At 57.2% G+C, this 27,108-nt stretch overlaps 1 protein-coding gene across 1 annotated transcript in view; it reads right to left on the bottom strand.

Moving 5' to 3' along the window:
- Positions 1–435: 435 nt before the first annotated feature.
- PTPRS (protein tyrosine phosphatase, receptor type S) overlaps positions 436–27,108 on the bottom strand; it is a 55,052-nt gene continuing 28,379 nt past the window's right edge. The window contains 18 exon segments of the mRNA XM_023764625.1: positions 436–488; positions 1,688–1,800; positions 2,011–2,022; positions 2,485–2,642; positions 3,087–3,302; positions 3,406–3,499; positions 4,109–4,362; positions 4,719–4,816; positions 5,229–5,577; positions 5,580–5,615; positions 5,617–5,840; positions 7,339–7,456; positions 9,666–9,859; positions 11,001–11,306; positions 18,207–18,351; positions 18,834–18,967; positions 19,880–20,461; positions 21,935–22,204. Coding sequence (XP_023620393.1) covers positions 436–488; positions 1,688–1,800; positions 2,011–2,022; positions 2,485–2,642; positions 3,087–3,302; positions 3,406–3,499; positions 4,109–4,362; positions 4,719–4,816; positions 5,229–5,577; positions 5,580–5,615; positions 5,617–5,840; positions 7,339–7,456; positions 9,666–9,859; positions 11,001–11,306; positions 18,207–18,351; positions 18,834–18,967; positions 19,880–20,461; positions 21,935–22,204 — 3,356 coding nt within the window.

A 27,108-nucleotide genomic window follows, 5' to 3' on the forward strand; every position in this document is an offset into this window, starting at 1 on the left:
GGCTCTTTCTTCCTGGTATCTGGGTCTGCCAGACCCATCTCCACGCCCCGGCCAGTGCTCCCTGTGCGCTCACACTCGCACTCTGCAGCTACATCAAACGGGTCAAGTGTTGCCAGGCCGGCTGGTGAACAACTGTTGTTCTGGTGGGGGCCCCCCCCATGGAGTGTGAGGCTGGTGCCCACGTGCCTGGTGGCTCTCCCTGCCTGTCACGGGGGCGGGCTCCTGTTCTTCCGTTCGTATGTGCCTCACCTACGTCCCTGTCCCACCCCCGCACAGTCACCACCAGCACGCTAAGGGCACAGTGGGCCGGACCCCGTCCCCCTGAAGCCAGCGCAGGACAGGTGGGCAGAGAGAGGTGGCGGGATGGAGAAACCAAAGATGAAAACAAACGAGGGGCGGGTGGGGAAGGGAGCCGAGAACAGAAAGACACAGGAACTAACTTTCAAAGTGAAACCCCGGCTCCCTGAGGGGGCTGCTGAGGCCTGAATCTGCAGAAACAGCAAACAATAAATAAATGAAAACACGCGGGGCGCTGCCTCCCCCACCCCGTGCTGGGTGCGCGCACACGGCGGCCGACAGACACAGGGCCAAGCACGCCAGCCGTGAGGGACACGCGCTGCGGCCCGGCCCCGGACCCGGGGCAGCGGCTGCTTCTGCCGCCCGGTGTTCAGCCACGACTCTGGGAGGGTCCCACAGCTTTAGTTTCTTCCGTCAACGTCACCCACACCCCTCTGGCCCTGGGTCCCCGTGTGGGCCACTGCGGGGTTTGGAGAAGGCAGGATGGTGAGGGAGAACTGAGGGTGGAGGAAGGACAGGGGCCGACGCCATGAACTTTACGAGGACGTCAGCCATCGGTTAAACACACAAGTCTGAAACCCTCATTGGGATGGAAACAACTGCCACAGGAGAGAGAAGAGCAGGGAGCACGTTAGAGGTGCCGCATGCGACCTTCCGTGATTCCTACGGAGCACGGCAGCCATCAGTTAAATATGTTTAAAATCTCTGTTTGGCTGGAAACCGAGTTAATATGGACCAGTTCAGAAACAGAAAGCAGATTCCAGAGCTCAGGTCACGGGAACAAGGGAACCACGTTAGGAACAGCCACCGTCAGTTACATGGAAAACCCCTTGTTTGGTTAGAAGCAGCTGGCACGAGCCGGTCAGAGGGAGGAGGCGGGAGTGCGTGGTTCCTGTACGTGAAGATGATCACGGACAAGACTGATTCAGCTTCCCACCGGGCGTGGAGTGACCTAAGCGGCACCTTACTCATCTACAGGGAGCTGTTCGGAGGCAGACGGCGCACGAGCATCTGTGGCGTGGAGGGGAGTGGCGGGCCCGGTGGGAGGTGTAATTAGTGTCTTGCTAGGGGCACATCCCAGGGAGTGTGGGAAAAGGTCAAGTGGTCTTCAGACTAGAGGTGTGAACAGAAGCAGAGCTCTTTCTGCCAGAAGAAAGGAGGAGGGCTTTGTGGTTTAACACGTCCTTTAAGCTCCTCACAGAAGACAGCAAAAGCCTCGTTTGGTTGTAAAGCAGAACCGACCCGTGAGAGTTCCAAGCCTGGCACAGGTAGGAAGCTGGGAATCGGGAACTGACTGCACCGAGCACAGTGTGGCGAGGCCGGGAGGGTCGCCGCAGGCAGCGCCCTCTCCCCGGGCAGCGCTGCCCTGGCACCTGGGGGAAGCACATACCTGGGGTCTGGAAGTTGATGCGCCTCATTTCCACAGGGTCCTTGGGGTGGTGGGGGGCGAGGTCGGCGTTGTTCAGCAGGCATTTGGTGCGGGGCTCCGAGTCCTTGCGTTTACTTTGGAGGAGAGAGAAGAATCGGTGAGTGCCAGCATGTGCCCACAGGTGTGTATACACGTGTGAACACACTCCAGGCCCCGTGTATACACATGACTGGGGTTCCCAGGGTCATGCGTACACACGTGTGCAACTATAGGAGCAGCCAGCCCCCCCCCACCCCGCCCTCCTCAGCCTCCCTGGGCCTCTAGAGGGGAGGGCCAGTTCTTACCTGTCAGGTTTGCTGCTCCCAAAAGCAGGCACAGGAGAGGAGGGAAAGAAGACAGGTGAGGGTGTGCTGGCCACATGAGCCTGCTCGGTAACGGCGGGTGGCTTTCCTAACCTCTGAGCCTCGGTCTCACCCAGGAAACAGGGCTCATCCTGGTTGCGGGGCCACCACCCTCCCTGTCCAAGCTGAGACAGGGCCCACGTGCCCGCTACGAGCACTATTGTCATTAAACTGGACTGACAGCCTCTGCCCCATACCTTCCCCCTCAGGGGACTGTGGGGCCTAAAGGAGTCGAGCCTCTGGCCGGTGTGAACCCGTCCTGCCGGGCTGCGGACTGTGATCAAGCAGCTTAACTTCTGGGCTAGGGTTCCCCATCGATACCATTGAGGGCTCCCATGATGATCTTCTGAGATGACCCCCCTCACACCCTCCTTTTCCGGGAACCCCCCTTCTGTCCAGGGGAGTGCGGGGCCTCACTTCTTGTAGAGCAGGATGGCAATAACAATGCAGATGATGAAGACCACGGCCAGCACGGGCCCGATCACCCAGATGAGCCCCTCCTCGCCGTCCACGATGGGCTGGGGGTCCGGGTTGTCCAACTGGAAGGGGTCCGAGAAGGGACTGGCGGCGAACGTCTGCGCACACAGGTGGAGAGAACCTCCGTCAGCGTCCCTCCTCCTCAGAGCCAGACGCGCCTTCCTCCACACACCCCGATGCCCCTCCCAGGCTCCCCACCCGCCTGTAGCTCCTGAGAACCCTGGCCCTTGCCAACCTGGCACCCCCTCCCCGCCTGCCACTCTCAACTCCTTTCTGTTCCTCTTGCGCCTCCAGACCTTTGCACATGCAGATCCTGCGGTGCCCTTTCTGGTTGAACCCCTACCCATCCAGCCAAAGCCCCAATTCCCAAGTTCCTTCCTCTAAAAGGCCTTCCTCTTGGCAGTCCCCCGACTTCAAGTCCTTCCCTGGGCCCAGGAAGCTGGGAGGATCGGTGTCTGGCTCCGAGGTCAGGGCCCTCACGTGTTGGGGCCGGCCTCACACAGCGGGCGTGGCTGGGAGGGGCGGACACCGTGGGGACTCACGGGCTCGCTCTTCTGCAGCACGGCGAGCACGAAGAGGACGTAGCGGTGGCCGGGCTCCAGGCCTCTGTTGTCGAAGCCGCCGTACTGCTTCTGGTCCCCGGGCTGGAAGGTGGGGGGCAGCACCGAGAAGCGAGCCGCGATGTAGGGCCGGGGCGCCTCGAGCTGGCGCGAGTGCCGCAGGCTGCGCCTCTGCAGCCGGGAGATGTCCTGGATGAGCTACGGAAACAGAGGCGTGGGCTGCTCAGGGCCGGCTGGGATCCCTGGGGCTCAGGGCGGCTGGGACGTGTCCGCCCCGGGCAGGCTGGGCCCTGGCCCTCACCTCCTCCAGGTCCATGTCCTCCGGGCTGCCCAGCGGGGTCAGGAACTGGCCACCGCGAGACTTGCGCAGCGGCACCATCACAATGAAGTAGTTCCTGTCACGAGAGGAGCGTCAGAGGGGCGCCGCCTGTAGGCCGACCGGACAGAGCTGCCCTCCGGGGGCCGAGTGGGGAGTCTCCCTTCCTGAATCTCCCTTCTGCTCCTACAGTGGGGCCTATTGCCCTACAGCCCCAGCCATGTTTGAACCTCCAGGCCATCGATCACACTGACTTCTGCCTACAAAGCCTTTCCCGCGCAGTTGTATTTCTTGAATTCCTACGCACCCTTCAAAGCCCCAGCTTGCACGCCCACACATTTTTGGAGCCTTTAATTCTCCTCTGCCCCTTACTGCCACACCCAGGGGCTGAGAGTCGGTGCAGAGTGGCCTCCCCACCAATCTGGGAACCCAAAACCAGTAGGTCAGGCACACAGGGTGTCAGAAGACGTTGGAGAAGCAGACACAGGCCAGTTAGTGACTCTTCCTGTGAGAAGCACGGGACCTCCGTGGGGACCACACAGGCGGGGCTGGCGGAACCCCCATCCTATAAACACCACCCCAACACGCCTCGGCTCCAGCCTAGCCCCAACCCTGGCTGAGGAACGGAGGCTCGGGAAGGTCAGGTGGCTGGCTAAGGGGGGCGAGGGGCCCTGGGACGTCGGCATACTGGACGGGCACGGGGCTCTGGCCGTCGGGAAGATACACCATGATGAAGCCGTCGGTGTTGGGCTTGGGGGCCACGCTGGGCTTGCCGCTGAGCAGGTTGAAGGCAGTCCAGGCCGTGACCGTCTGCTGGAGGCCGCCCAGGCTGCTGCCGCGGTTGGTCAGCACGAAGTTGTAGAAGGTGTGGGGCTTGAGGTGCGTGATGAGCTTTTTGGTGGTGCGGCCATCCACGTCCAGGGTGAGCCCGTTGTACTGGATCTGTGGGCCGGGCCTGGCTCAGTGGGGTCTGGGCTGACCTTCGACCCCGACTAAACCTACATCCCAGCTGAGCCCTCACCCCAGGCTGAGCCCCCACTCTCACTGGAGCCCCAATCCTTACTGAGCCCTAATCCCAGATTAAACTTCAATCCCAGCTGAGTCCCAACTTTGAGACCTAATCCCAGAGTGAACCCCAACCCCAGACGGAGCCTCAATCCCCAGTGAAGCCCAATCCCACTCAGCCCCGAGTCCAGCTGAACCCCAACACCACCCCAACAAGCCCCAACTCCAGACCTAGCCCCCGCCCCGGCCACGCTCTAAACCGGACCCGCCCACCCCGCCTGCCGGGGCCACACCTTGTAGGGTGTGGGCGAGTTGTAGTTGTCGGGGAACTCCCAGCTGAGCAGGACCGACGTCTTCATGATCATCTTCACCTTGAAGTTCTTGGGCGAGACTACCAGGCAGCAGCCCAGCGGGAGAGAGCAGAAGAGAAGCCCGGTAAGTGCCAGGCAGGGCCGGGCGGGCGGGTGGGGTGGGGCGGCCCAGGCCTTCCCTGTTGTCCGCTGTGCCCGTGGCCTTCCTGCCTGGCCCTGGCCCGGCCCTGCCTGGCCCTGTCCCAAGACCCTGCTGGGGGAGACGGCGCGGCTGCAGAGAGAAGGCAGAGGAGAAGAGGGGTGGGGGATGGTGGTGCCACCGAGGCACGTCCCACCTTTGCCAACGCCAGAGCCTCGGGGTCCAGACTCGCCTCGAGCATCACGAGGAAGCAGAAAAGTGACCACTTACCTGGCGGGGGAGAGGGAGGGGGCTGGGGTGGGGGGGGGCGCAAGGCCCGGTCCGGCTCTGGTGCGGGGTCTCCGCGCGCCTACCTTGGTCCCGCAGGAACGTCCGGTAGCGGACAGGGGGGCTGTAGGGGCCGGGGCCCCGGCGCGTGTGGGCCCGCACTTGGAGGTCATAGGCCGTGTCGGGCTTGAGGCCCTGCAGCGTGAGCACGTTCTCAGCACCCGGCTCGGCCGCTGCCAGCAGCTCAGTCTCGCGGGCGGGGCCCGGGGCACCGGCCTCCCGGACCGCCACCGTGTACTTGACGATGGCACCGTTGCGCTCCGCAGGCACGGGCGGCAGCCAGCACAGCAGGACGGTGCCGGCCGAGACGTTGCCAGCCGCCTCGAGGAATTGCGGATGGCCGCGGGGCGTGTCCTCCCGGATGCTCAAGGACCTCCCGCCGCCTCCTCGCCCAGGCCACTTCGGCTGCGAGCCTGCCAGCCGGAACACATAGGTGGCCCCCTTGTGCACGCCTGACGCCGTGTAGTGGTCCTCGGTGGGCAGGAACTCCAGCGTGGCCAGGGGTGACGAGTCCTCTCGGCCGAACTGCAGGCGGTAGCCCAGTACCTGGTCCTCGGTGGTGCCAGCTGGGGGCTCCCAGCGTGCCAGCAGGCTGCCCTCGGGGGTCTGCTGCACCGACAGGGTGGGGCGGCCCAGCACTGTGGGGACACAGGGCCAGCATCAGTGACCGCCTGCCCGCCAGGGAGCACGGGGTAGGGTTGCAGTTTTAAAAAGTGGGTCTCAGAGAGGCCTCACTGAGAAACGACGAGGTGAAGAAGGCAGGTAGGGAGCCGCAGGGAGGTCTAGAAGGAACAGTGTTCCAGGCAGAGGGAACAGCAGTGCAAAGGCCCTGAGGCAGGCCTGTGCTAGGTGAGGGTAAGGAACAGCAAGGAGACCCCAATAAAGGAAAACACCCACAGATGTCACAGTGGCCTCATCTCTGTATCTGCTCCTTTCGTCAGGAAGCCAGACATTTCTTGCCTTGTTTACTTGCCCCTCACTGGTACCTGATTAATACCCATGGGACACAGCAGTGCCCAAATCCTGCACATGCCTTATGGTTTTCACAGTCTGAGTAGCAATGAATGAGCCAAGAGAGGTTTGGGGGTCAGGCAGAGAAGGGGGAAAGCTGGGCTCTGCAAAGGAAACCAAGCTTCCCCACTGCAGGACTTATCAGGACCTTTAATGGACTGTGCTATGAGCACTCACAGTGTCTGCAGTGGGCTCGGCTTAGCAAGCACAGCTCTAATGCAATGTCCCTGAGAGGAGGGAGAGACCATAGGAGGCTCCTTGGAGGAGGTGACATGGGCACTGGACCCTGGAGGCTATACAGACTAACCAGGCTCAGGAAACAGCATGCGCTGGGCTGGCAGCAATGCAGAGAGAAACTGTCTGGCCTGAATGTCAGACTGTGTGGTCAGAGGTGTACGAGTGTCCCGGAGAGAGGAAGGGTGTGGGGAGTGGGATGGAGGCCTTTCTACTGTTTCTCAAACACACTCCGAGCCTCTGCCTGGGCTGTGCCCTCAGCCTGGGACATCTCCCCCTTACATTTCACAGCCACGGCTCTCTCCTCACTCAGCTCAATGCTGGCTCGGGCAAAAACAGAACCTTGGGACTGATGGGAGGAGCCAGAAGGGGAAACTGAGGCAGGGCTGCCAGGAGAGGCGGCTTCCTGGGGTAGCTGTAGCGATGAGGACACCGCCCCCAAATGACAGGGGATCAGAGCCATGACGGAGGAATGACAGGGTGCTGGGGGCCCCAGAAGAGGCATCAGACCAAGACTGTGGGATAGGGGTGGGGTGGGGAAGGCTTCCGGATGAGGTAGAAACGAAGCAACGACCTAAAGGATGGGGAGGAGACAGCCAGGAAGAGAGGGAGTCTGAGCAGAGGGAGCAGCCGGTAAAGCCAGGAGGATGAGGGCGTCAGTGGTGGCTGTTAACTATCTGCATCTGGATGGAGCCAAGTAGCTAAGGAAGAGGGTGATGACGAGGAGATGGGGTTGGGCCTTGCTGGGCTCCGAATGCCCCCTTGAGCAGCCCCCACCCCGTTTGCTCTGGCGGCTCCCCCTGCCCAGCACACCCTTTCCCCACATGGGCTCAAGAACGCTCGCTGCAGGGATTCCGGGGGCAAAGGAGCCACGGGGGAGGGGTCTCATACCTGCTCCCTTGGTCACTACCACCTTGGGTTTGCTGCGAGCGCCATCGCCTTTCATAGTGTAGGCGGCTACAGTGATGGAGTAGGTGGTCTCAGGCTGCAGGTTTGTGATGACCATCTCCTGCAGGCAGGGGTGGGGTCAGTGAGGCAAGCAGGGTGAGACCAGCCCTGTCCACCCTCCTTCCAGGGCTGGGCTCAAACAAGGTGGACGTGGGGCCTGGTCCTCAGACAAAGACGTGCACACAACCTCATGCAGAGGCCCCGACAGGGAGCAGGTCCATGCTGAGATGGGCACACGCAGCCGCACTGAACAGGGAGCTGCCCTGCCCTGGTAATCAGGCTCCCACCCCATCCCCAGGGTCTGTCACTGCAGCAGCCACCAGAGGGTGCCTGTGAGCATCTGAGTAGGTCCCATCCCTCCTCTGCCCACAGCTCTCTAGGTTTCCCACCTCCCCTGGGGTAAAATCCCAAGTCTTCCCCATGGCCTAGAAGGCCCTGCAATCCCTGCCATATCTCCTCCCCGCTCTCACCTCCTTCTGTTCCCCTCACCCACTCCGCTCCAGCTACAAGGACCTCCTTACTGCTCCTCCAACACGCCAGCCCCGGTCCTGCCACAGGACCTTTGCACAGGCTCTTCCCTGCCTCCACTACGACCATTGGTGTGCTGGAAGTTCCTATACCAGCTCACGAGAGCCAATATTCAAATGTTCAGGAATTTTGTGAGCCAGTTATTAAACCCAGCCAATACTAAAAAGTAAATTATGTAAAATTACAATTAAATAAAAATAAATAAAAATTTTAAAAGCACAAAGGTATTAAATACTCAATATCCCCCTCCTAATCATTCTACTATGTTTACCACTAGGCTATTGGGTCACTTGTCCCTTGTGGTAGAAAACTATACAACAACGAGCCCCTGCACATCTAGCTGTAGCTTGAAACTGACATGGTGGGAGTATTTACGCCAAATGCTACAGATCAGGGCGGCCCGGCCCACCCATCTGGAGAGCTGACATTTACACCAGTCTACACCTGCCTCCACCAGCGCTGTAACTACACACATGTTTGTATCTCTTTCCCATTACATCCCTCTCCCACACTGGACTGTGATCCCAGGGAGGGCAGGCTCAGAGCTCTGTCATTTCTGCAGCACCTCTCTCAGGACCTAGCCTACAGAAGGTGCTCCGTCAATGACTGCTTGTTCAACCAATGCCAGAGCACCCTGCTCGCACACACACCCATGAACACCATCACACACGTGTCCATGTCCCCACACATGCACACCACAAACACGTCCAGCATGCCTGGGAGTTCAGGGGGGTCCCCAGGTCAAGAGCATGAGGGGGGGCAGGGATGCATGAACAGAGGGTCTCCTGCCCCTGAGCCTCACATTTAGACCCTCCCAGGGCCTGGGGGGGGGCGGGGGGGGGCTGAAACTTCCCTATGGAAGGAGGTAGGGCCAGTGTCATTTTAGCATCAGACCTGGGGCTCTTAGAGAGCCTGTGGCCTCCATATGAAAGGCAGGAAGACAGCCCAGAGAGGCGGCGACTGGCCCAGGGCCTCCGGAACAAGCTCAGAAGGATGAAGACGGTGGCACTACTGGCCTCCTTTCTAACCCCGGGCCCCTGCCCCCGCCCTCACTCAAGGGCCAGAATGAAATGGACACTCTGAACGGAGAGAGAAAGTTCTAGGTCAGGGAAGCCTGCAGCTGGTGATAGAAGGGTCAGGCCGGGCTGGAAAGCGACCCGGCTCTGGTCTGGGTCCGACAGGGAGGTGGTGGGGTGGAGTGGTGGGTGGGCACCGTAGGAAAGGCATCCCAGGCCTCAGAACGGCTTGTGCAAATGGAGAGGACTGCAAGTGGGGTGTGTGTGTGTGTGTGTGTGTGTGTAACTGGGATCTAGGGGCCACCCAGGTAAGAAGGATAAGGGATGACCTCTGTCTTGTGTCCAGGTCACCCCTCTGGGGTCCCCCACAGGTGCCCCTGGGCCCATTTGCCCGATGTGAGAACTGAGACTGCTAGCTCCAAGGGGGGTGCATCGGGGACCCAGGGGAGGAGACCCTTTGACAAGGGGCGTGCAGGGGTGGGTGTCACAGAACAGCAAGGCACGGCCCGCGGGAAGAGCACGCCAGTGGCCAGAGGGCACTACTTACATATTCGGCCGTGTCATCCGTCTCCCACTGAGCGTGGGAGGAGGCGGCAGGGGAGAGAGGAGGAGATGAGCGGGGCGGCCAGAGAGAGAGAAGCAGCGAGAGGGCAGGAGCACGGGGTGGGGCCCATCCCCACCCCCCTGGAAGCCACCCTCCCAGGCCCTGCCCAGAGCCCCGCCCACCTGGGCATCAGCCAGCATGATGTCCTTGATGCGCGGAGGCCCCCGGGCCTCGGCGCCCTCCATGCGCACGTAGTGGACCTGGTAGCCGCGGATCTGGCCATGCTGCCGGCCTGGCAAGGGCGAGCGCCACAGCACGCGGATGGCCGTGGCGTTGAGCGCCTCCGCCTCCACCTTCCGCGGCGGCGCGCTGGGCACTGGCAGGGGGAGGAGGGAAGCAGGAACGAAGGGGAGGGTGGGGGGTGCCGTTACTGGGGCGCCCGGCCCTGCCCCGGGCAGCTGCCCGATGCCGGGGTGACAAGTGGCTGCTGATTAACTGGGCGCCCTAAGCGCACACCACCATTTACAGATGGGCAACTGCGCAGCCCCAGTGCCCACGGCTACCTCCCAGGCCACGTGACACCAGAGGGCACCCACGCCTTGTTCTAAGGACCTAGGCACACTCCACCATCCTCACCGCATGCCTCCACAGAGCGGCTCTTTTCTCATTTACAGATGGGGAACCTGAGGCCCAGAAAGTGGATTCCATGGTCACAGCTTAGAAAGAGGCCAAGCAGGGTCTGAACCCAGGCAGTGCGGCTGCCCACTGGGTACTGGGGGTCCTTCTCAGCCAGCCCCCAGATCGGAGCCTGACCCCCCGGCCCCCGCCATGAAGAGCTGCTTCGTCTCTTCCCCAAGCTTCCGACACAATGCGGCCCGTGGCTCAGAAAGCAAACCGGGTTCAAAGGGGCTCGGTGTTACTGGGGAAGCTCCTCGCTTCATTGAGCCCCAGGCCCTCGGCACCCATCTCACTTTGCAGCTTAAAACTTTCCACCTCGCAGCTGGCCGCGGCAGGATACTGACACCCCAGAATTTGACCAACGGCACAAATCAGTCTCTCTGTCTCCCAGTAGTTGCTGGTTAAATGTTATTAGCACACAGTCAGCCTACTCTTAGGTAGGATGGGTCAGACCCAGGAAGCCGCAGATCCTGGCTCATCCCAAGAGAAGTCTCAACGGTGGGTATTTGGGGTGAGGGGACCATAGACTTTTTGCAAGTGCCACCTGCTGCTTCTTACACTTGGGTTCCATGGTTTCGACCACTGGACCAAGTGGCGGGGGTGCCAGCTCAACTTTCCGGGCACAAGGCTCAGGGAGCCAATGGTGCCCACAGGCCTAGAGCAGAGAATTCCCAGCCCAGGAGCCCAGGGTTCCTCGGGGCGAGAGCTCGCTTCGCGTCTCCCTCTCCTGACAGCGGCTTCTACCTCTTGGCCACCAGCCAGCCCCGTTTCCAGACAGGAGGCTCCCGGGCGGGGTGGACTGGGGCCTGCAGGGGTCCCCAGGCCAGGGCGGTGCTTACCGTCCTCGTCGGTGCGGATGACCACGGGCGAGCTCTCGGGCCCTGGTCCCACCTCTGTGTGAGCGACAGTCGTGATGCGGTACTCCGTCCACTTGTCCAGTGCCTCCAGCAGGATCTGAGTGGTGGTCGGGGGGATGCCGTTCACCTCCTTGGGTTGCGGGTCCTCCGAGCCCAGCGGTCGGTAGCGGACGCTATAGCTCACCAGGGCCCCGTTGTGTGTTTCCGGCGGTGGCGGGCGCCAACTTACCAAAATGGCCGTGGAGCGTGTGCTGACACACTTAACATCTTGAGGGGGGGCAGACGGTTCTATTGGAGGGGGAAGAACGTGGGGGTGGGGAAGGGAGCGGGATGGGCAGGGAGGGGGCGGGGAAACAAAAGATGGGAAAGAGAAAATAAAAAAGAAGATGATAACAAACAAAACAGGACCAAAGCAAAGAGAAGTCGAACCCAAAAGAAGCGGGTGTCAACCAAAGGTGAGATGGGGGGGTGGGGGTGGGGCTGGGAGGGCTGGCCAAGAACACTGCACTCACTCACGTGACTGAACCTCTCTGACACATAGTAGGTCTTAGGTAGTGGGCCACCACAGTCCCTGTGGAGCACACACGTGTGTGCCAGGCATTGTGATAAGAGGAGCAGCCATAAAAGCCCCATTTATTGGGTACACACTATGTGTCAGGCACCATGCCAAGTAGAATAGCAACAAAAGCCCCATTTCCTAGGCACCTACTGTGGGCCAGGCATGGTGCCAAGGGCTTCACAGAATAACAGCAAAAGCATCTGTTTATTGCCTTGGCCAGGGGACTCAATTGGTTGGAACGTTGTACACCAAAAAGGTTGTGGGTTTGATTCCCAGTTAGGACACATACCTAGGTTGCAGGTTCGATTGATGCTTCTCTCTCACATCAACCCCCCCCCCCCCCCCCGCCTTCCTTTCTCTCTAAAATCAATAAAAACATATCCTCGGATGAGGACTTAAAAAAACAACCTATTTACTGAATCCCTATATTATATCAAGCTCCATGCCAAGTGCTTCATAGAATAGTAAATGTACCTTTTAAAAATATGTTTTTATTGATTTCAGAGAGAGGAAAGGAGAAGAAGAGACAGAAACATCAATGACGAGAATCATCAATTGGCTGCCTCCTGCACGTCCCCTCCTGGGGATCCAGCCCACAACCTACTGTATGTCAGGCACTATGCTGCAGGCTTTATCCATGTGCCCTGACTGGGAATCGAACGGTGACCCCCGGTTCATGGGTCAATGCTAAACACTTAGCCACATCGGCCAGGCTAAATGTACTTTTTAATCAAACACCTACTATGTGCTAGATATTGTGCCAGAGGAACAGCAATAAAAGCCCCATTTTCTGAGCACCTACTATGCGCCAGCCACCATACCAAGTGGAAAGCAATAAAGTCCCATTTATTAGGTAACTACTATGTGCCAAGGGCTTCATAGAATAACGGTAAAATGTTTATGAACACCTACTGTGTTGCTAGGCACTGTGCCAGAAGAATAGCAAAAGCTCCATTTATTTGGTACCTATTGTGTGCCAGGGATGGGATAACAGTAAACACATTAATTTACTGAACACCTACTGTGTGTCAGAGGAACAGCAATAAAAGCCCCATTTATTAGACACCAATTGTGTGCTAGGCACCTATGGTGCTAAGAGCTTCATCAGATAACAGTAAATGCATTTATTTATTGAATACCAACTGTGTGCCAGGGGGATACCACTGCCAGGGAATAACAATAAAAGCCCTATTTATTGAGCACTTACAGTGTGGCAGCCACCGTGCCAAGTGGAAAAGCAATAAAAGCCCTATTAAGGGCCTTGGCCAGTATGGCTCAGTTGGTTGGAGTGTCGTCCCATACACCAAAAGGTCTCGGGTTCGATTCCCAATCAGGGCACATGCCCAGGCTGTAGTTCAATCCTTGGTCAGGGTGCATGTAGGAGGCAACCTATCAATGCTTCACTCTTACATCCATGTTTCTTTCTCTCTTTCTCCCTTCTCCTTTCCTCTCTCCCTAAAATCAATAAGAGCATGTCCTCGAGTGAGAATAATAAAAAAAGATCCATTAGGTAATTACTATGTGCCAGGCACCATGCCACGGGCTTCACAGAGTGATAGTAAAATACTTATTTATTGAACACCTACTGTGCTCCAGGTACTATGCTAGATAATAGCAATACAAGCCACATTTATTGGGCATCCACTATGTGCTAGGCTAGAGCTTCATAGGATAATAGTAAGCACATTTACTTACTGAACACCTACTGTATGCCAGGAGAATAATACTGCCAGGGAACAGCAGTAAAAGCCCTATTTCCATTTATTGGGTACCTACTATGTGCTAGGCATGGTGCTAAGTGCTTCATAGGTTAATAGTAAAAGCATCTATTTACTGAATACCTGTTCTACCAGAGACTCTAGAGCAGCGGTTCTCAACCTGTGGGTCGCGACCCCTTTGGGGGTCAAACGACCCTTTCACAGGGGTTGCCTAAGACCATCGGAAAACACTATATAATTACATGTTGTTTTTGTGATTAATCACTATGCTTTAATTATGTTCAATTTGTAACAATGAAAATACATCCTGCGTATCAGATATTTACATTACGATTCCTAACAGTAGCAAAATTACAGTTATGAAGTAGCAACGAAAGTAATTTTATGGTTGGGGTCACCACAACATGAGGAACTGTATTAAAGGGTCACGACATTAGGAAGGTTGAGAACCACTGCTCTAGAGGCTACCCCCATGGCTTACATCAACCAATGATGCCAATATCTTGAGCAAACTATTGTGTGCCAGTTAGCATGCCAAGGACTATACCAGAGTAATGCAAGTGCCTACTGTGTTGATCCTAGGTTCAGGGCTTTATAGAGAACGCAGCCCATATTTAGCACCTACTGTGTGCCAAGGTCTTCATAGATCAGAGTTCTGTTTTGAGCCCCTACTGTGCATCTGGCACTACACTAAGCATTACAGATCAACAGTAAGTCTTATTTACTGAGCACCTATTATGGGCTGGACATCATAATAGCCCTCTAAAGATAAAAATAGCAGTTGCCTTTTATGCAGCACCTACTGTGTGCCAGGCATTGTGCTAGGAGGTTAACTGAAAAACAGTACAATTCCCTTATATTAAACACTTACCATGTGCTAGGCACTGTACTAAGGGCCTTGTAAAACATTAATAGTTCTCACTTCTTAGGCACATACTGTGTGCCAAGAACTGTGTTAATGCAGTAACAGTAGTAGTCCCCATACATAAAGTACCTACTGTATGCTGAGGGCTTTTTGGATAACAGCCGTGGTTCCCATGTATTAAGCACACCTACTGTGTACCAGACACTATGCCAAGGGCCTTATATAAAAACTAGAGGCCGGGTGCATGAAATTCATGCACTGGGGGGCGGGGTGGTGGTGGTGGTGGTGTGTCCCTCAGCCCAGCCTGCACCTTCTCCAATCTGGGACCCCTTGGGGGATGTCCGACTATCGGTTTAGGCCCGATCCCTGTCGGACATCCCTCTCACAATCCGGGACTGCTGGCTCCCAACCACTCGCCTGCCTGCCCCTAACTGCTTCTGCCTGCCTGCCTGATCGCCCCCTAACCACTCCCCTGCCAGCCTGATTGACACCTAACTGCTCCCCTGCCAGCCCAGTCACCCCCAACTGCCCTCCCCTGCCAGCCCAGTCACCCCAACTGCCCTCCCCTGCCGGCCATCTTGTGGCTGTGGGCGCCGCCATCCTTGAGGGCGGGGCAGTCAATTAGCATATTCCCTCCTTATTGGCTGTGGGTGCTGTCATCTTGTGATGGCATGAGGGTCAATTAGCATATTCCCTCTTTATTAGATAGGATGGTAATAGTTCTTATTGAGTGCCATCTATTTGTACACATGATGCCAAGGGTTTTGCAGATAATAACTCCATGTTTTGAGCACCATGTTAGACCCTTTCAGACTGACAATGACTCCCATCTGAGCACCTACTTTGTACCTAGTGCCAAGCCAACCTCTTTTAAGAAAGTACCACTTATTGAGCACTGATTGTATGCCAGACATTGTGTCAAACACAGGCTTTGCAGAATAGTCGCCTCCATGTTTTGAGTACCTATTGTGCACCTGGCATGAGATTAACCTTGTGACAAACTGCTAATACCGTCCATTCATTGAACGCAAACTATATGCCAGCACTGTGACAATCCGTGTTTAGATTTAAAACAGCAGCTGCATATATGAAGCATCTACTGTGTGCTAGGCAATGTACTAACAATGACAGTTCCCACATATTAAGCACCTACTGTGTGTTAAAAGGCTTTATGAAATAACAGTAATAGTCTCCATGGGTTGAGCACCTACAATGGGCCAGGCCCTGTGTTATGGGCATTACTGATAATAAAACTCAAGTTCTATGCACCTATTTTGCACACCCAGCACCCTAAGCCTTTTATAGACTCAAAATGCACTCCAATGATCATACTTCATTTAACACTCATGACTCTCCTAGGGAGCTAGATCTATCACCCCTACTATCTAACACATTAATTTACTGAACACCTACTGTGTGTCAGAGGAACAGCAATAATATAGCCCCACCCCATGTTACAGATGGGGAAAGCAGGTTCAAAACACAGCTGCTTGGTTTTCTATTATCACTGAGTACCTACTGTGTGCCAGGCCCCCACCCATACTGGTGCTTTTTATATCTCACCTCCCATTTTGCAGATGAAAAACTGAGACCAGGAAATGGCAAGTTGCCTGCCCAAGGGCACGTGGCAAGGATCTGAATCTGGGCTCAGCTGTTCTCCACGGACTCTCTCAGCTTGAGGCTGGGAAAACTGACCTCAGCCTGGACCTCTATCGGCTCAGGCCTGAGGCCTGAGGGTGGCTGGAGCCACACTCCCTCGGCTGCCCAGGACCAAGAGTCAGCCTTGCTAGAGGGAGGCCCAGAAAGTCACTGGCCTTGCCCGATGTACTGGCCTTGCACGAGCACCTTCACCATCAGGCCAGCCTCTCTGCTCAGGGAACACGTGTTTATAGAGTATCTCCTACATGCACACTCTGTGCTGGCCCCGGGGATCCAGGGATGACCTGGAAGCCCCGTCTTCAAAGCCATCAGGCTGTGAGAGAACCCAGGGCTTCAACTAGAATCTCCCTCCAGCCTCCCTTCAAGTGAAAGACCAGAACCAGACACTTGGGGGTCCCTCCTTCAAAAACAGACACTTAGGGTCCCCTCCCCCATTTCTTGACCAGCCACCCCAACCAAAAATGCCCAAGGGAGTCAGGCAGGAGCAAAAAAACCACTCAAGGAATGTGCCGGAAGGAATGGATTCACTGAGAAAGGGGGAGGAAAAATAAAACCAAAACCATAATAAAATACAAAACAACAGTGAACGTGATGATGATGAGGAAAACCATAATAAAAGAAGGACGCCTTCCAGAGCACTCCCAGTCTGGTTACCTACCTTCCACTCTTCAACTGCTAACCTATGAGACTTTCTTACGAGGGAGGGAATGGTGGATGCTGAGCTACAAGGCCAGACCCAGCTCTGGGTGGGTCTCCAGACGCAAGCGGGCCTACAGCCCTGCTCCGGCCCCAGTGCGGCCGCGGCAGCTCCGGACAGGTGCCGACGAGGCAGGCGGGCGGGACGGTGTCTGGGGAGACCCACGGCTGAGTGGTCTGGCCTCCACCTACCCTTGAGTTCAGCCTAAGCAGCCCGCAGCCCCCGGGACACGCCTGGCCCTGAGTCTTGGCTGTAGTTTTCTCAGGCCCCACCCGTCTCCGGGCCAGAAGTGGAGAGTCCCTTCTCCCCCAGCCCCTGGTCCCTGTCCTGGGCCGCCCCCGAGGTCCGCATGGCTGGGCCAAAGCTGCGTTGTCGACGACCCTGGAGGCCGCCTCCTTCACAATCCGGCCCAACCTGCACAGCATCTTGGGAGCGGGTGGGTGTGGACAGAAATACAAACACGGGACTCGGGGCATCATCAAGATAAAAGCAGTTGCCTTTTACGCAGCATCCACTGTGTGCCAGGCATTGTGCTGGGTGGGGGGGGAATGAAAAACAGTAAGATTTCTGAGCAGGCGTGCTTCTTGGCTGTGGGGTGAATTTGGGCTCTGGGCTGTCTGTGCAGCCCAGAGCTGCTGGGCAGGTGGGGAGCACACAGGGTGGGCCGTCTTTGTGAACCTGCTTGAGACCAGCGTGTACTCACCTTTCGCGGCACCCGTGCCAGTCTCTCACGTGGCCACCCGAGCCACAGGACACCCTCACTGATCGCCTCACGCACAAACACGCCCAGACGCCTGTGACCTGCAGAGCGCTCGGCTCGGCATGGAGGGGGGTGGGGGGGGGGAGAGGGAGGGCTGGGGGGAGGGGGTGGTTCATCTCCAAGGCCCCTGATCCCAGCAGCTGACACTCTGGCCCGAGTTGCTGTCATTCTCGACTGACCCGAGACTCCCCCTAGGTGCACACACCCAGGCGGGGCTTGAACGTTTGAACAGTGAGGCCGCTTCCAGTGCGAGGCCTGGGTGGCTAAAGGACTGACTGAGAAGTGGGAGGGGAGGAGGGCCACGACGACGAGGGCCACGCCAGAGGCCACGCCAGGCTGTGCTGAGCGGAGAGGAGAGAGCAGAGGAGAGAGCGGGAGGCAGGGACACAGCAGGAGGGGCTTGTGTAGGTCCTGGGTTCGGAGGAGGCAGGGAGGGCGGTGTCGGGGGCCAGGGTGCGGCCCAGAGCCAGCTCCCGGCCGCAGGGTCCTGGCCGAAAGGGAACTTGCTTGTGACAGGAAGGCCGGGCAGGCACAGCAAAGAAGTCTAGGAACCTGGGAGCCCTGTACTGGGCCCTGTGCTCTCCCTGGCTCTGGTTCCTGCCACCCCTGTCCTTGGTCATGAAGACCCTGTGTTGGGGGAAGGGCCACCTGGGGTGCGAGCTGTTACAGCCACACGTACCCCTCTAGCAACTCCTCCCAAACTAAGGGCAAAACCACAAAACTGGTCCCAGAGCCTGTAGGACCCACTGCCCTGGTGGGGAAAGCGAGGCAGCGCCCGTGGACATGTCTGAGGTCGAGGAGTCAGCAGGGGACGAGCCAGAGGCGCCCCCCACCCCCTACAGCAGGCTCCTCCTGGGTCAACGCGCAGAGGCCATCTGCGTCGGCCGAGGTCCCCCCAGAAGATGAGGGCGGGGTCCGCGAGACACCTACTGGACTGCAGCGTGCGCTGCCGCACCACCGAGGTGAAGGCGCCCAGGCCCTGTGGGGAGCGTGCCGCCAGGCGGAAGGCATACTCCGTGTTGGGCTTGAGGTCGTCCACCACGAAGGCTGTGGCCGGGTCGAAGGTCCTCCCGACCTGGGGGCAGGGGCAGGGGCCGGGGAGAGAGACACAGGAGAAATGGAGACATACACAGAGAGAGACACAGAATCAGAGAATCAGACAAAGAAATGCCAACAGAGACATAAACGGACACACACAGAGAAACAGAGAGAGGGAAACAGACATAACAGACAGAGATTATGAACGAGACAGAAACACAAAAAGACACACAAAAAAGGAAATGGAGAGGCACACAGAGACAGACACCGATGCATCATGTAGAGAGTGAGACGCAGGAGAGAAGAGAGAGAAAAGGGGGCAGAGGGGAGGGGGGAAGAGACAGAGACACGGGGAGATGGAGAAACAGGAAGGAGAGAGAGGTGGGACATTAGCAACATGGGGGGCAAAGAGCGGGGGGAAGAGAGACACCAGACGTCAGGGGGACATGGGAGGAAGCGCAAGCAGGCGAGGGGCCCGGTGAGCGCCCTGCCGCCTCGCCCCCCCGCGGGCCCCGGTACCTCTCTGCCGTGGTCGCCTTCCCGGAACAGGAGCTCGTACTTGACGATGCTCTCCTGCCGTGGGGGGCTCCAGGAGAGACCGATGCTCGTCTCAGACTTGGCCTCGGCCCGGAAGTTCATGGGCTGGCCGGGCACTGGGGAGGCAGAGGAACAGAGATGGGGGAGGCGGGGAGGGTTCACCCCGGGGCACCCAACCTGCCCGGTGGCCGCCTTCTCCTCAGACTCCCGTGGAGCTCGGCTGCTTGTCTCCGATGCTTCCAGAATGTTCTCCCACTGTTCTCACTACTCCTATTTTCCCAGGGGACCCCCATTGCCCTCTGGTTGTCAGTTGTCCACCTCAATTCTCCCCCCTCTCTGCGTCCAATGGAAAAACATTTACAAACCCCCTTTTCAAATCACCCCAAGCCTTTCCCGTCCCACAAATTAAGTGACAGAGAAAGTGGTGGGGACGCCACTGGGAATGTGCAGCTCCATCCTTCCCTCCCTGGGGGGCAGAGTCCCCACCCTCCTGTCCCTTCGCATGGGTTGCCTCAGTCTTCCTAGACTTGGGGTTCAGAAAGCCTGAGCCCATGAGGAAAGGACCAGAGACCTGCAGAGAGCTGGGGTCCCATACACCTAGGTGCCCCCCTACTCCCTACACGCCCCCCGCCCCGCCCCCTGCCTTTGGGTTATTTTGAGACGGGCGGCATGCAGCTCTCAGACCCCCACGGGCCCAGCTGTGAAGAACGGCTGGAAACGGCACCCCTTTGTTCAGACGCAGCCGTGGGGAGCTATCGGGTGTCTGACTGCAGCCCCGTGGACTAAGCCAAACTAGATTTTTCCAAGGGAAGCCAGAAATTTGGGTTTTCTGGGACAACTTCCTGCTTTGAAATGCCGGCATGAAGGTATTTTAAAGAGCCGCGTGGGACCAACAAACCGCCCTGTGGCTTCCAGGCGCGATCAGCCGGCTGCCTGTCAGCAGGCACATGGCACCGCTGCCTCTCCCTCCGCGGGGACCCCGGATCCTGCTGCCCCCACAGGAGCCACACCTCCTGCAGGCACCTCACCTCCCTGCTGCGTCTTGACCTGGATGGGGTCCGAGAGGGGCCCGTCGCCCACGGAGGTGAAGGCCAGCACGCGCACGGTGTAGGTCTCGTCCTCCAGCAGGCTGCCCACCGTGGTCAGCAGGCTGTCGTCCACGTTGTGCTTCTGCCAGTTGCCCACGGGGTGCTCGGGCTCCATGGTGTAGTAGATCCGGTAGCCCCGGATCAGGCCGTTGGGCTCCACGGGCTCCTCCCACTGGATGATCATGGTGGTGGCGCTCAGCATGCGGGCCTGCACGTTCCGCGGCGCGCTGGCCGGGGCCTGCTCGCCCGTGCGGGTGACGACCGACTCGCTGGGGGGGCCCTGGCCGATGGAGTTGACGGCTGACACCCAGATCTCATACTCGGAGTTGGGGCTCAGGCCCCCGATGCTGTACCGCGTCGTGGTGATGTCCTCTTTGATCTGGTACGGCCCGTCCTGGCTCTTGGATTTATACTCGATGACGTAGTAGGACACGGGGTCTGGGTTGCCCGAGTCCCAGGTGATGGTGATGCTGGTGGCTGTGTTCTCCGTCACCACGGGAGTCCCGGGGGCTTTGGGGAGAGCTGCGGGTGGGGGGCATGGTCACGTGTCGGGTGTGCTGCCTGCAGGCCCGGAAAGCTGTGTGACTCTCAGCTACACAACTGCCCTCTCTGAGCCTGGGTCTCCTTGGCAGTGACATCGGGCCTAAGGACCCCTATCCCGTCACCTAAGCCGGGGTCAGCAAACGCCGGTCCAGAGGCGAGCACCTGCTTCTGTAAATACCGTTTTATTGGAGCAGCACTGACCAATGGCCACTATTCCCCTCTGACGGAGAAATGAGTGGCTGCAGCAGAGGCTCGATGGCCCATAAAGCGGGATATATTTACTTTAAAAGAATATTTGCTGTTTAAGAAAAATATTCACGTTTGAAGGAAACACAGGCGGCCCCGAGTCCACAGCCCTCCCTGTGGTTCCCTCTGCTCAGCCACAGGGCCCTTCTGTCTGTTCCCATACACACTTGCTGTTCTAGTACCTGGAAAGCCCAGACGGCCACATGGCCAGCTCCTTCTAAAACCATCCTTAAGCCTTCACTCACCACCGAGGCTAGAAGCTACCTGCCCAGTTCCTATCACCACACAGGTTATCTCATTTTCATATGTGTCTGTCCACCCCACCAGTAGGGCCCAAGTATTGTTGACAGCTGTGTCTCAGCACCTGGATAACTGTGGCTTTCTCTCCCGCTTGTCCCAAGATGGCACACCACACCGGCCTCAGGACGCCTTCACCAAGAGTTCAATCCCTCGGCAAAATGACCAACAAACCAGCTGACCTAGGGCTCATTCAACTTTTCCTGCAAACGCTCAGACACTAAATACTTTTAGCTTTGCAGGCCTGTGTTGAGACTAAGCTCTGCTTTTGTAGCCAGAAAGCTTCCATAGGCAAGGCATGAACAAATGGGTGTGTGCCAATAAAACTTTATTCATAAAAACAAGTTGAGGGCCGGATTCCGCCTGAGGGCTGCAGTTTGCTGGCCCCTGTTCTAAAGCTGGAAAAATATTTGTGGGTACCTTCCTCTGAATCTCACCACAAACCTGAGACACAGGGAGAATCTGCAGTCCTCACACCTGACCCTCCCGTTCCCTCTGAGTCTCTGTATAAGCTATTCCTTTTCTTAAAACGATGCTCCGTCTCCTTTGGCTTATTCCCTTTCAACTTAAAGTCTTTCCCTGACCTAACTTTCCTGGGAAATGGGGCCTTTACTCTGGGGGTGTGAATGGCGCTAGGTGGCCCCCATCACAGCCCTGATCAGCCTGTATCAGAGCTACATGGCTACACAGGTGTCTCCTACTTTGGGTGGTGAGGTCAGCAGAGCAAGACCATGCCTCACTCCATGGGGGCAGGCCCAGAATAATTTATAAGCAATAAACATCTGACCACAGAACTCTCCCCTTCAAAGCCACGGAGGCCCAAAGCCAACACTCAGAGGTGTTCTACCTGCACCCCATCACCTGCCCCAGGCTTAGGGGGCCACCTGCCTCCCCCCGCCCCCCGCTTACATTTCACCGTGATCTGGGCCACGGCCTCGATGACGCCCAGGCTGGACATGGCCACACACGTGTAGTTGGCGGAGTCCTTGACGTCCGTGAGTTCCAGCACGTTCCGCCCCACGGGCATGTCATCTTCGGGTGTCAGGTCCTCAGCCCCCTGCATCCACTTGACATATGGCATGGGCGAGCCCACGGCTACACAGGTGATGTTCACGTTGCCCCCTGGCATGATCTCGTGGTTCATGGGCAAGATGGAGAATCGAGGAGCCACACGGCGGACTGGGGGCAGGAGGGAGATGCGTGGGGTTGGGTGTTGAGGGGGTAGACAGAATGCAGAGGGAAAAAGAAAGAAAAGCAAGAAGAAAGATAGAAAGGAAGGAAGAAGGAAAGAAAGAAAAAAAAAGGGGGAAAAAGTGGAAAACAATTTAAATATAAACAGGGCTGTTTCCTTTTCCCCAGTTGAATTTTTTTAAAATTCCAAATGAAAAGAAAACAAAGAAACCAAATTAAAAAACCAAATTCCAACACAAAGAAACCAAAACTTCAAAGGAAGGTACTTCACAAACAAGAGAGATATATCGATATATAATCAGAGACATGAAGCATTATTTCATAGCAACAGGGTTTCAGAGACCAGAGGGACTGGTCACAGCACAGTTACGAACACAAAAATTTATCAGCTGTTTCTCATCTTTGATGACAGATGTGGCTTCAGGGAGGAGACCCTCAACTCGCTCTCCCAAGTGGGGAGCTTCGGAGGGTCCTGGCTGCACTTGGGGGGCTCTGGGAAGGACAGAATGGAGAGGGGAGGTCAGGGGAAGAGTTGGAACCAGGTGGCACAGGCCGGGAATCTCAGCCCCCCACTTCCCTCTGGTGACTCGGGCCCCGCCCACTTCCCCGGGGGCCCTCCAGGAAAAGATGAGAAACTCTAATGAAATTTTTGTGGTTTTTGGGTATAGAAACCCTTCTAAAAGCTTCTGTCGGATCTCACAAGTTTCCATTGATAAATGCAGCTCTCAGAGTCACAAACAGCATGCAAAAGAGATTGGTTGAGAGAAGGAGAAAGAGAGAAAAAGAGAGAGAGGCAGGAAGAGGAACGGAGAGAGAGCGAATGCATGGAAGAGGCCTGGATCTCAGGGGCCTGAGTGCATACTCATGTGGGTGCCAGAGAGAAGAGACAGGGGAGGCAAGAGAAAGAGAGAACACAGGGAGCGGGACAGAGAGAGGGCGGGAGACAGAGAAAGGAGGAGGAGGGAGGGGGCCCACTTCAATGCTGCATATTAATTCTAGCGGATGTGACCAATGTGACATGCCACATCGTCACATCACAGCCCTGGCAGAATACAACAACAACGATAATAATAATAATAATAATAATAATAATAATAATAATAAATGTGGGGGATGAACTTGAACGCTGAGAAAAACGGGGACATGTCCTGTGCATTTCTTAGCGGGGAAGCGGATGCAGCCTTCGGTCCCCATCTCGCAGACCATGAAGGCAGCAGGACGCGTTTCGGGGGCTCCATTTTCAGAAGTTGGGCAGGTTTCTGGGTGGGGGTGTGGGGAAAGGAAGGGGTTCGTGCTCACAGGCACCTGAACTTCCGAATGGCTTGCGGCCCCTTGGGGAGGCACACGCCGTGGGAAGGACTGAGGGCAGCCTGGTAAAGCCTTCCAGCCAGAAAGAGCTTGTTCCTGGCTCAGACCAGGCCTTCAGGAAGCCACGTGGGCAGGTCCCCAGCCCTGGGTGGGCCAAGGAGTCTGGTCTCTAACTGTGAAGAGGGCAGAATGGAGTCTCAAAAGGCAACACAGGGCCACGTGACTTTCAGCGTTCCAACCTGCCTCTAATTTTCACATGGTAAAGGGGTACAGTTGCACCCTAAGAGGGTGCTGGTAGGGGGTGTGGCCTGCTCTACAGAGGAGGGGGCTGTAGGGGATAAAGGGAGGCAGCCTGGCTCCTCCTCTTGCAGCCTGGGTTCCCAGTGGAAACCCCAACCCCTGTTTTCTGAATCCCTGAACGGAGGCAGAGAGAAGCGGGGAGCTCTGTGGGGAGGAGGGGGAGGGCCAAGATGCTGGCAGCCCTTCGGAAAAGGAAGCCCCACGAAAAGTCCAGAGTCACACTGGAGACAGGATGGAGGATGTGGAAGGCATCCCCTGAGGGAAGGAGTGGGGGCAGGGCAGGGAGGGGAGACAGAGGGGCCATGCTGACAGACTGGGGGTGTGATGGGTGGGGGCTCTGAGATGGGGGGCAGCTCTCTGGCAGGGCTGGGTGGAGGGTGAGGGGAGTTGGAGGAAGAAAATGGGGTCCGGCCAGCCAGAGGACGTGGTCCAGGCCAGCCACCGCCACCAGCATCCACAGCGAGGCATACGAGTGGGATGCCCGACGCTGCGTTGTCATGGAAACGGAACACGATGGGGGATGAGCGCGGGAAGCTAATTAATCAAGGACAGAAAACAGCATCGACGTCCAAACCAGGAGAAACAAATGAAGAAACAAAGCGGAAAAAAGGAGAAATCCAAAACACCAACCAAACAAAAAATTCTTCCAAAACAAAACACCCAAAAGCAAGAAGAAAAATAACAACAACAACATGGAATGGGTGTGGGGCTGAAAATCGGGGTCTGAAAGGAGGAGGGCTGTGGCTTCCCCAGGGAGGTGCCCCCCACCCCTGGCAGAACACAGGGTCTGGCCCCCCTACCCAGCACCCAAGAGCCTCACAGAGGTGACATCCTCGCAGAGAAAGAACCTTCGGGGCAAACCAGCCCGGCCCCACCGGAGGCCCCTCGATAAAGCCCCTCTAGGCCCACTGCTCATTTAGGGCTGAACAAACCGGACCAGACACTAACTGCACAATAAGACCAGCTCCTCGAGGCCTGTAGGGCAGAGGTGGGGGGCACTGCAGTGGCTGAATGAGCCCTGGGACCTTCCTGGAGCCTCAGTTTCCCCATCTGCAACATGGAGACGATCAGTGACATCCTGAGGCTACGAGGCTGCCTGGGGCGGTGCCTAGGACAGGGCTCAGCAGTGCAGTCTCCTGCTGGACTTCCGGGCCGCTGGGAAGACCAATTCGATCCTCTACTTTAGGAGAGTTTGGGGATGGGTTAGGATTAAAGCATTTAAAAAAGGAAAGAGTAAGAATTTCTACTGAATCCCTATCTCGCTTGATCCCCAACAACATTGAGAGGCAAATGTTCTGATGCCCGGCTGTGGATGAGGGCGTGGAGGCTCAGAGAGGGGCCAGGGCCAGCTGGGAGACACAAAGGAAGTGGTGGGCCAGAGAGCAACGCCGGGAATGCCCGGCCCCTGCCTCGAATAGAGCGATACAGCGAGCCTTCTCTCGCGTCACCGTGGACAGTAGCAGAACCATAGCCAGGTGTCCCTTTTTGGCATTTGGCTCTCGGAACCTTGTGTGTCCTTTCCCACTGAGGACACCCAAGAGGGCAAAAGCCCCCACCCCCATGCACAGCTGCCAGCTGAATAGTGCCCAGCGACCACCAGCTGGATGATAACCAACCACCTCCATAATAAACGCCCAGGGCCATCAGTAAAAGGCTTACACGGAAAGGGATTGCTGGAACATCAAAGGGCGTTAAGCGCCGGCTTTAGAATTTAAAGATTAAATGTGAGCCCAATTTATCCCTCTGTAAGGCTCAACATCCCGCCCAAGCGACCCTGTTCACATCTGATCTTAAAATATCTTCCCTCATGCCCGGCTGGCGTGGCTCAGTGGTTGAGCATCGACCTATGAACCAGGACACGGCTCGATTCCCGGTCACGGCACATGCCCAGGTTGCGGGCTCGATCCCCAGTAGGGGGCGTACAGGAGGCAGCCGGTCAATGATTCTCTCTCAACATTGATGTTTCTATCTCTCTCTCCCTGTCCTTTCCTCCCTGAAATCAATAAAAAAAAAAAAATTTTTTTTTAAATCTTCCCTCAGGAAGTATCACAATTTGGAAAGTACCTTTTTTTTTTCAGAAGTAGGGACAAGGCATACATCTTGAATATGTAAAAGACGTGCTGTGTGAGGGTGTTAACTGTAAGTCACTTAAATGTGGGAGGGCATTTATCAACCACAGTAATTTTAGTGCCTAGAATCCCCGACATGGCCGGCAGCCATCGGTTAAACGGCTCTGCCAATAGCTATAAAAGCTGACGCCTAAGACACTTTGCCCACTTGCTTTCTCACCACCCCATCCTCTCCTCAGGGTGGGCTGTGGGAAGAGGGCTGGTCTGCCACGAGTGTGGGGAGGACTCTGCCCTTTGGCACCAGGTGACGCAGGCCCCCCCACGGGGGTCTCGCGAGGTTCCCAGGCATCCTCCCCGCTGGCAAGGACGGGCGGCTGACCCTGTGTTCTGCCCAGTTTGGTGCTGACACCCACCCACGTCATCTCTCCACCCCCGGCTGCGAGTCTGAGGTGCGGGTGAGAAAGTAAGGTGGGCGCGGAGCCCACGGGACAGGGCGGCCCCGCGGGACCCCCGCCCCCAATTACCGACCTGAATGGAGGGTCCAGGCGGGTTATAAGGGGACCACACCAGCCTTGGTCCTCAGCACGCTCCAGCTGGCTCTCGATTCCAGCTCTTCTCATCACCGAGTAGCCGGGGGGTCCCAGCGGGGGGACCCGCGTGGGTGAGGGGTCAGGAAGGTGGGCGGTGGGGGGGTGGCGGGTTTGGGAGGGGGTGGGTCGCTTCAAACCCCGATTCACATGGAAAAACAACTCAAAAACCATCAAAGCAACCGGGAGACGACCCCTCCCCCAAGCAGGAAGAGGCAGAAACTCAAAAACCAAAAGTGGGGTTCAGGGGAGAAGGGTGGGGGAGAGGGGAAGGGGAAACTCAAAAGTGAGGTGATCTGGTTGAAGCACTAGGTAGGGAACTCGACAGTGTCAGACATCTCCATGGTTCAGCAAGCCGCAGCTCCGAGGGGGGGGGGGGGGCTCTGCTGGGCATTTTGGGGTGAGAGAAGCTACCGGATGCTTCTCTGGACTCCAAAATGAGGGTGAGGGTGGGGAGGGCAGGGGAGAGACGCCACAAGTTCTGCAGCCTCCACGGGTTGAAGCTTAGATTACACCTGTCAGGGGAAGGGAGGGGCTCCGAGGCCTCATTTCCAGTCCCGCTTCTCAGCCCCTCCACTGAACCTCAGCCTGTAGCCCAGGGAGGGTGGGTACGGCCTGCTCTATGCAT

The sequence above is a fragment of the Myotis lucifugus genome, unplaced genomic scaffold, assembly GCF_000147115.1.
Source record: "Myotis lucifugus unplaced genomic scaffold, Myoluc2.0 scaffold_341, whole genome shotgun sequence".
Lineage (NCBI taxonomy): Eukaryota > Metazoa > Chordata > Mammalia > Chiroptera > Vespertilionidae > Myotis > Myotis lucifugus.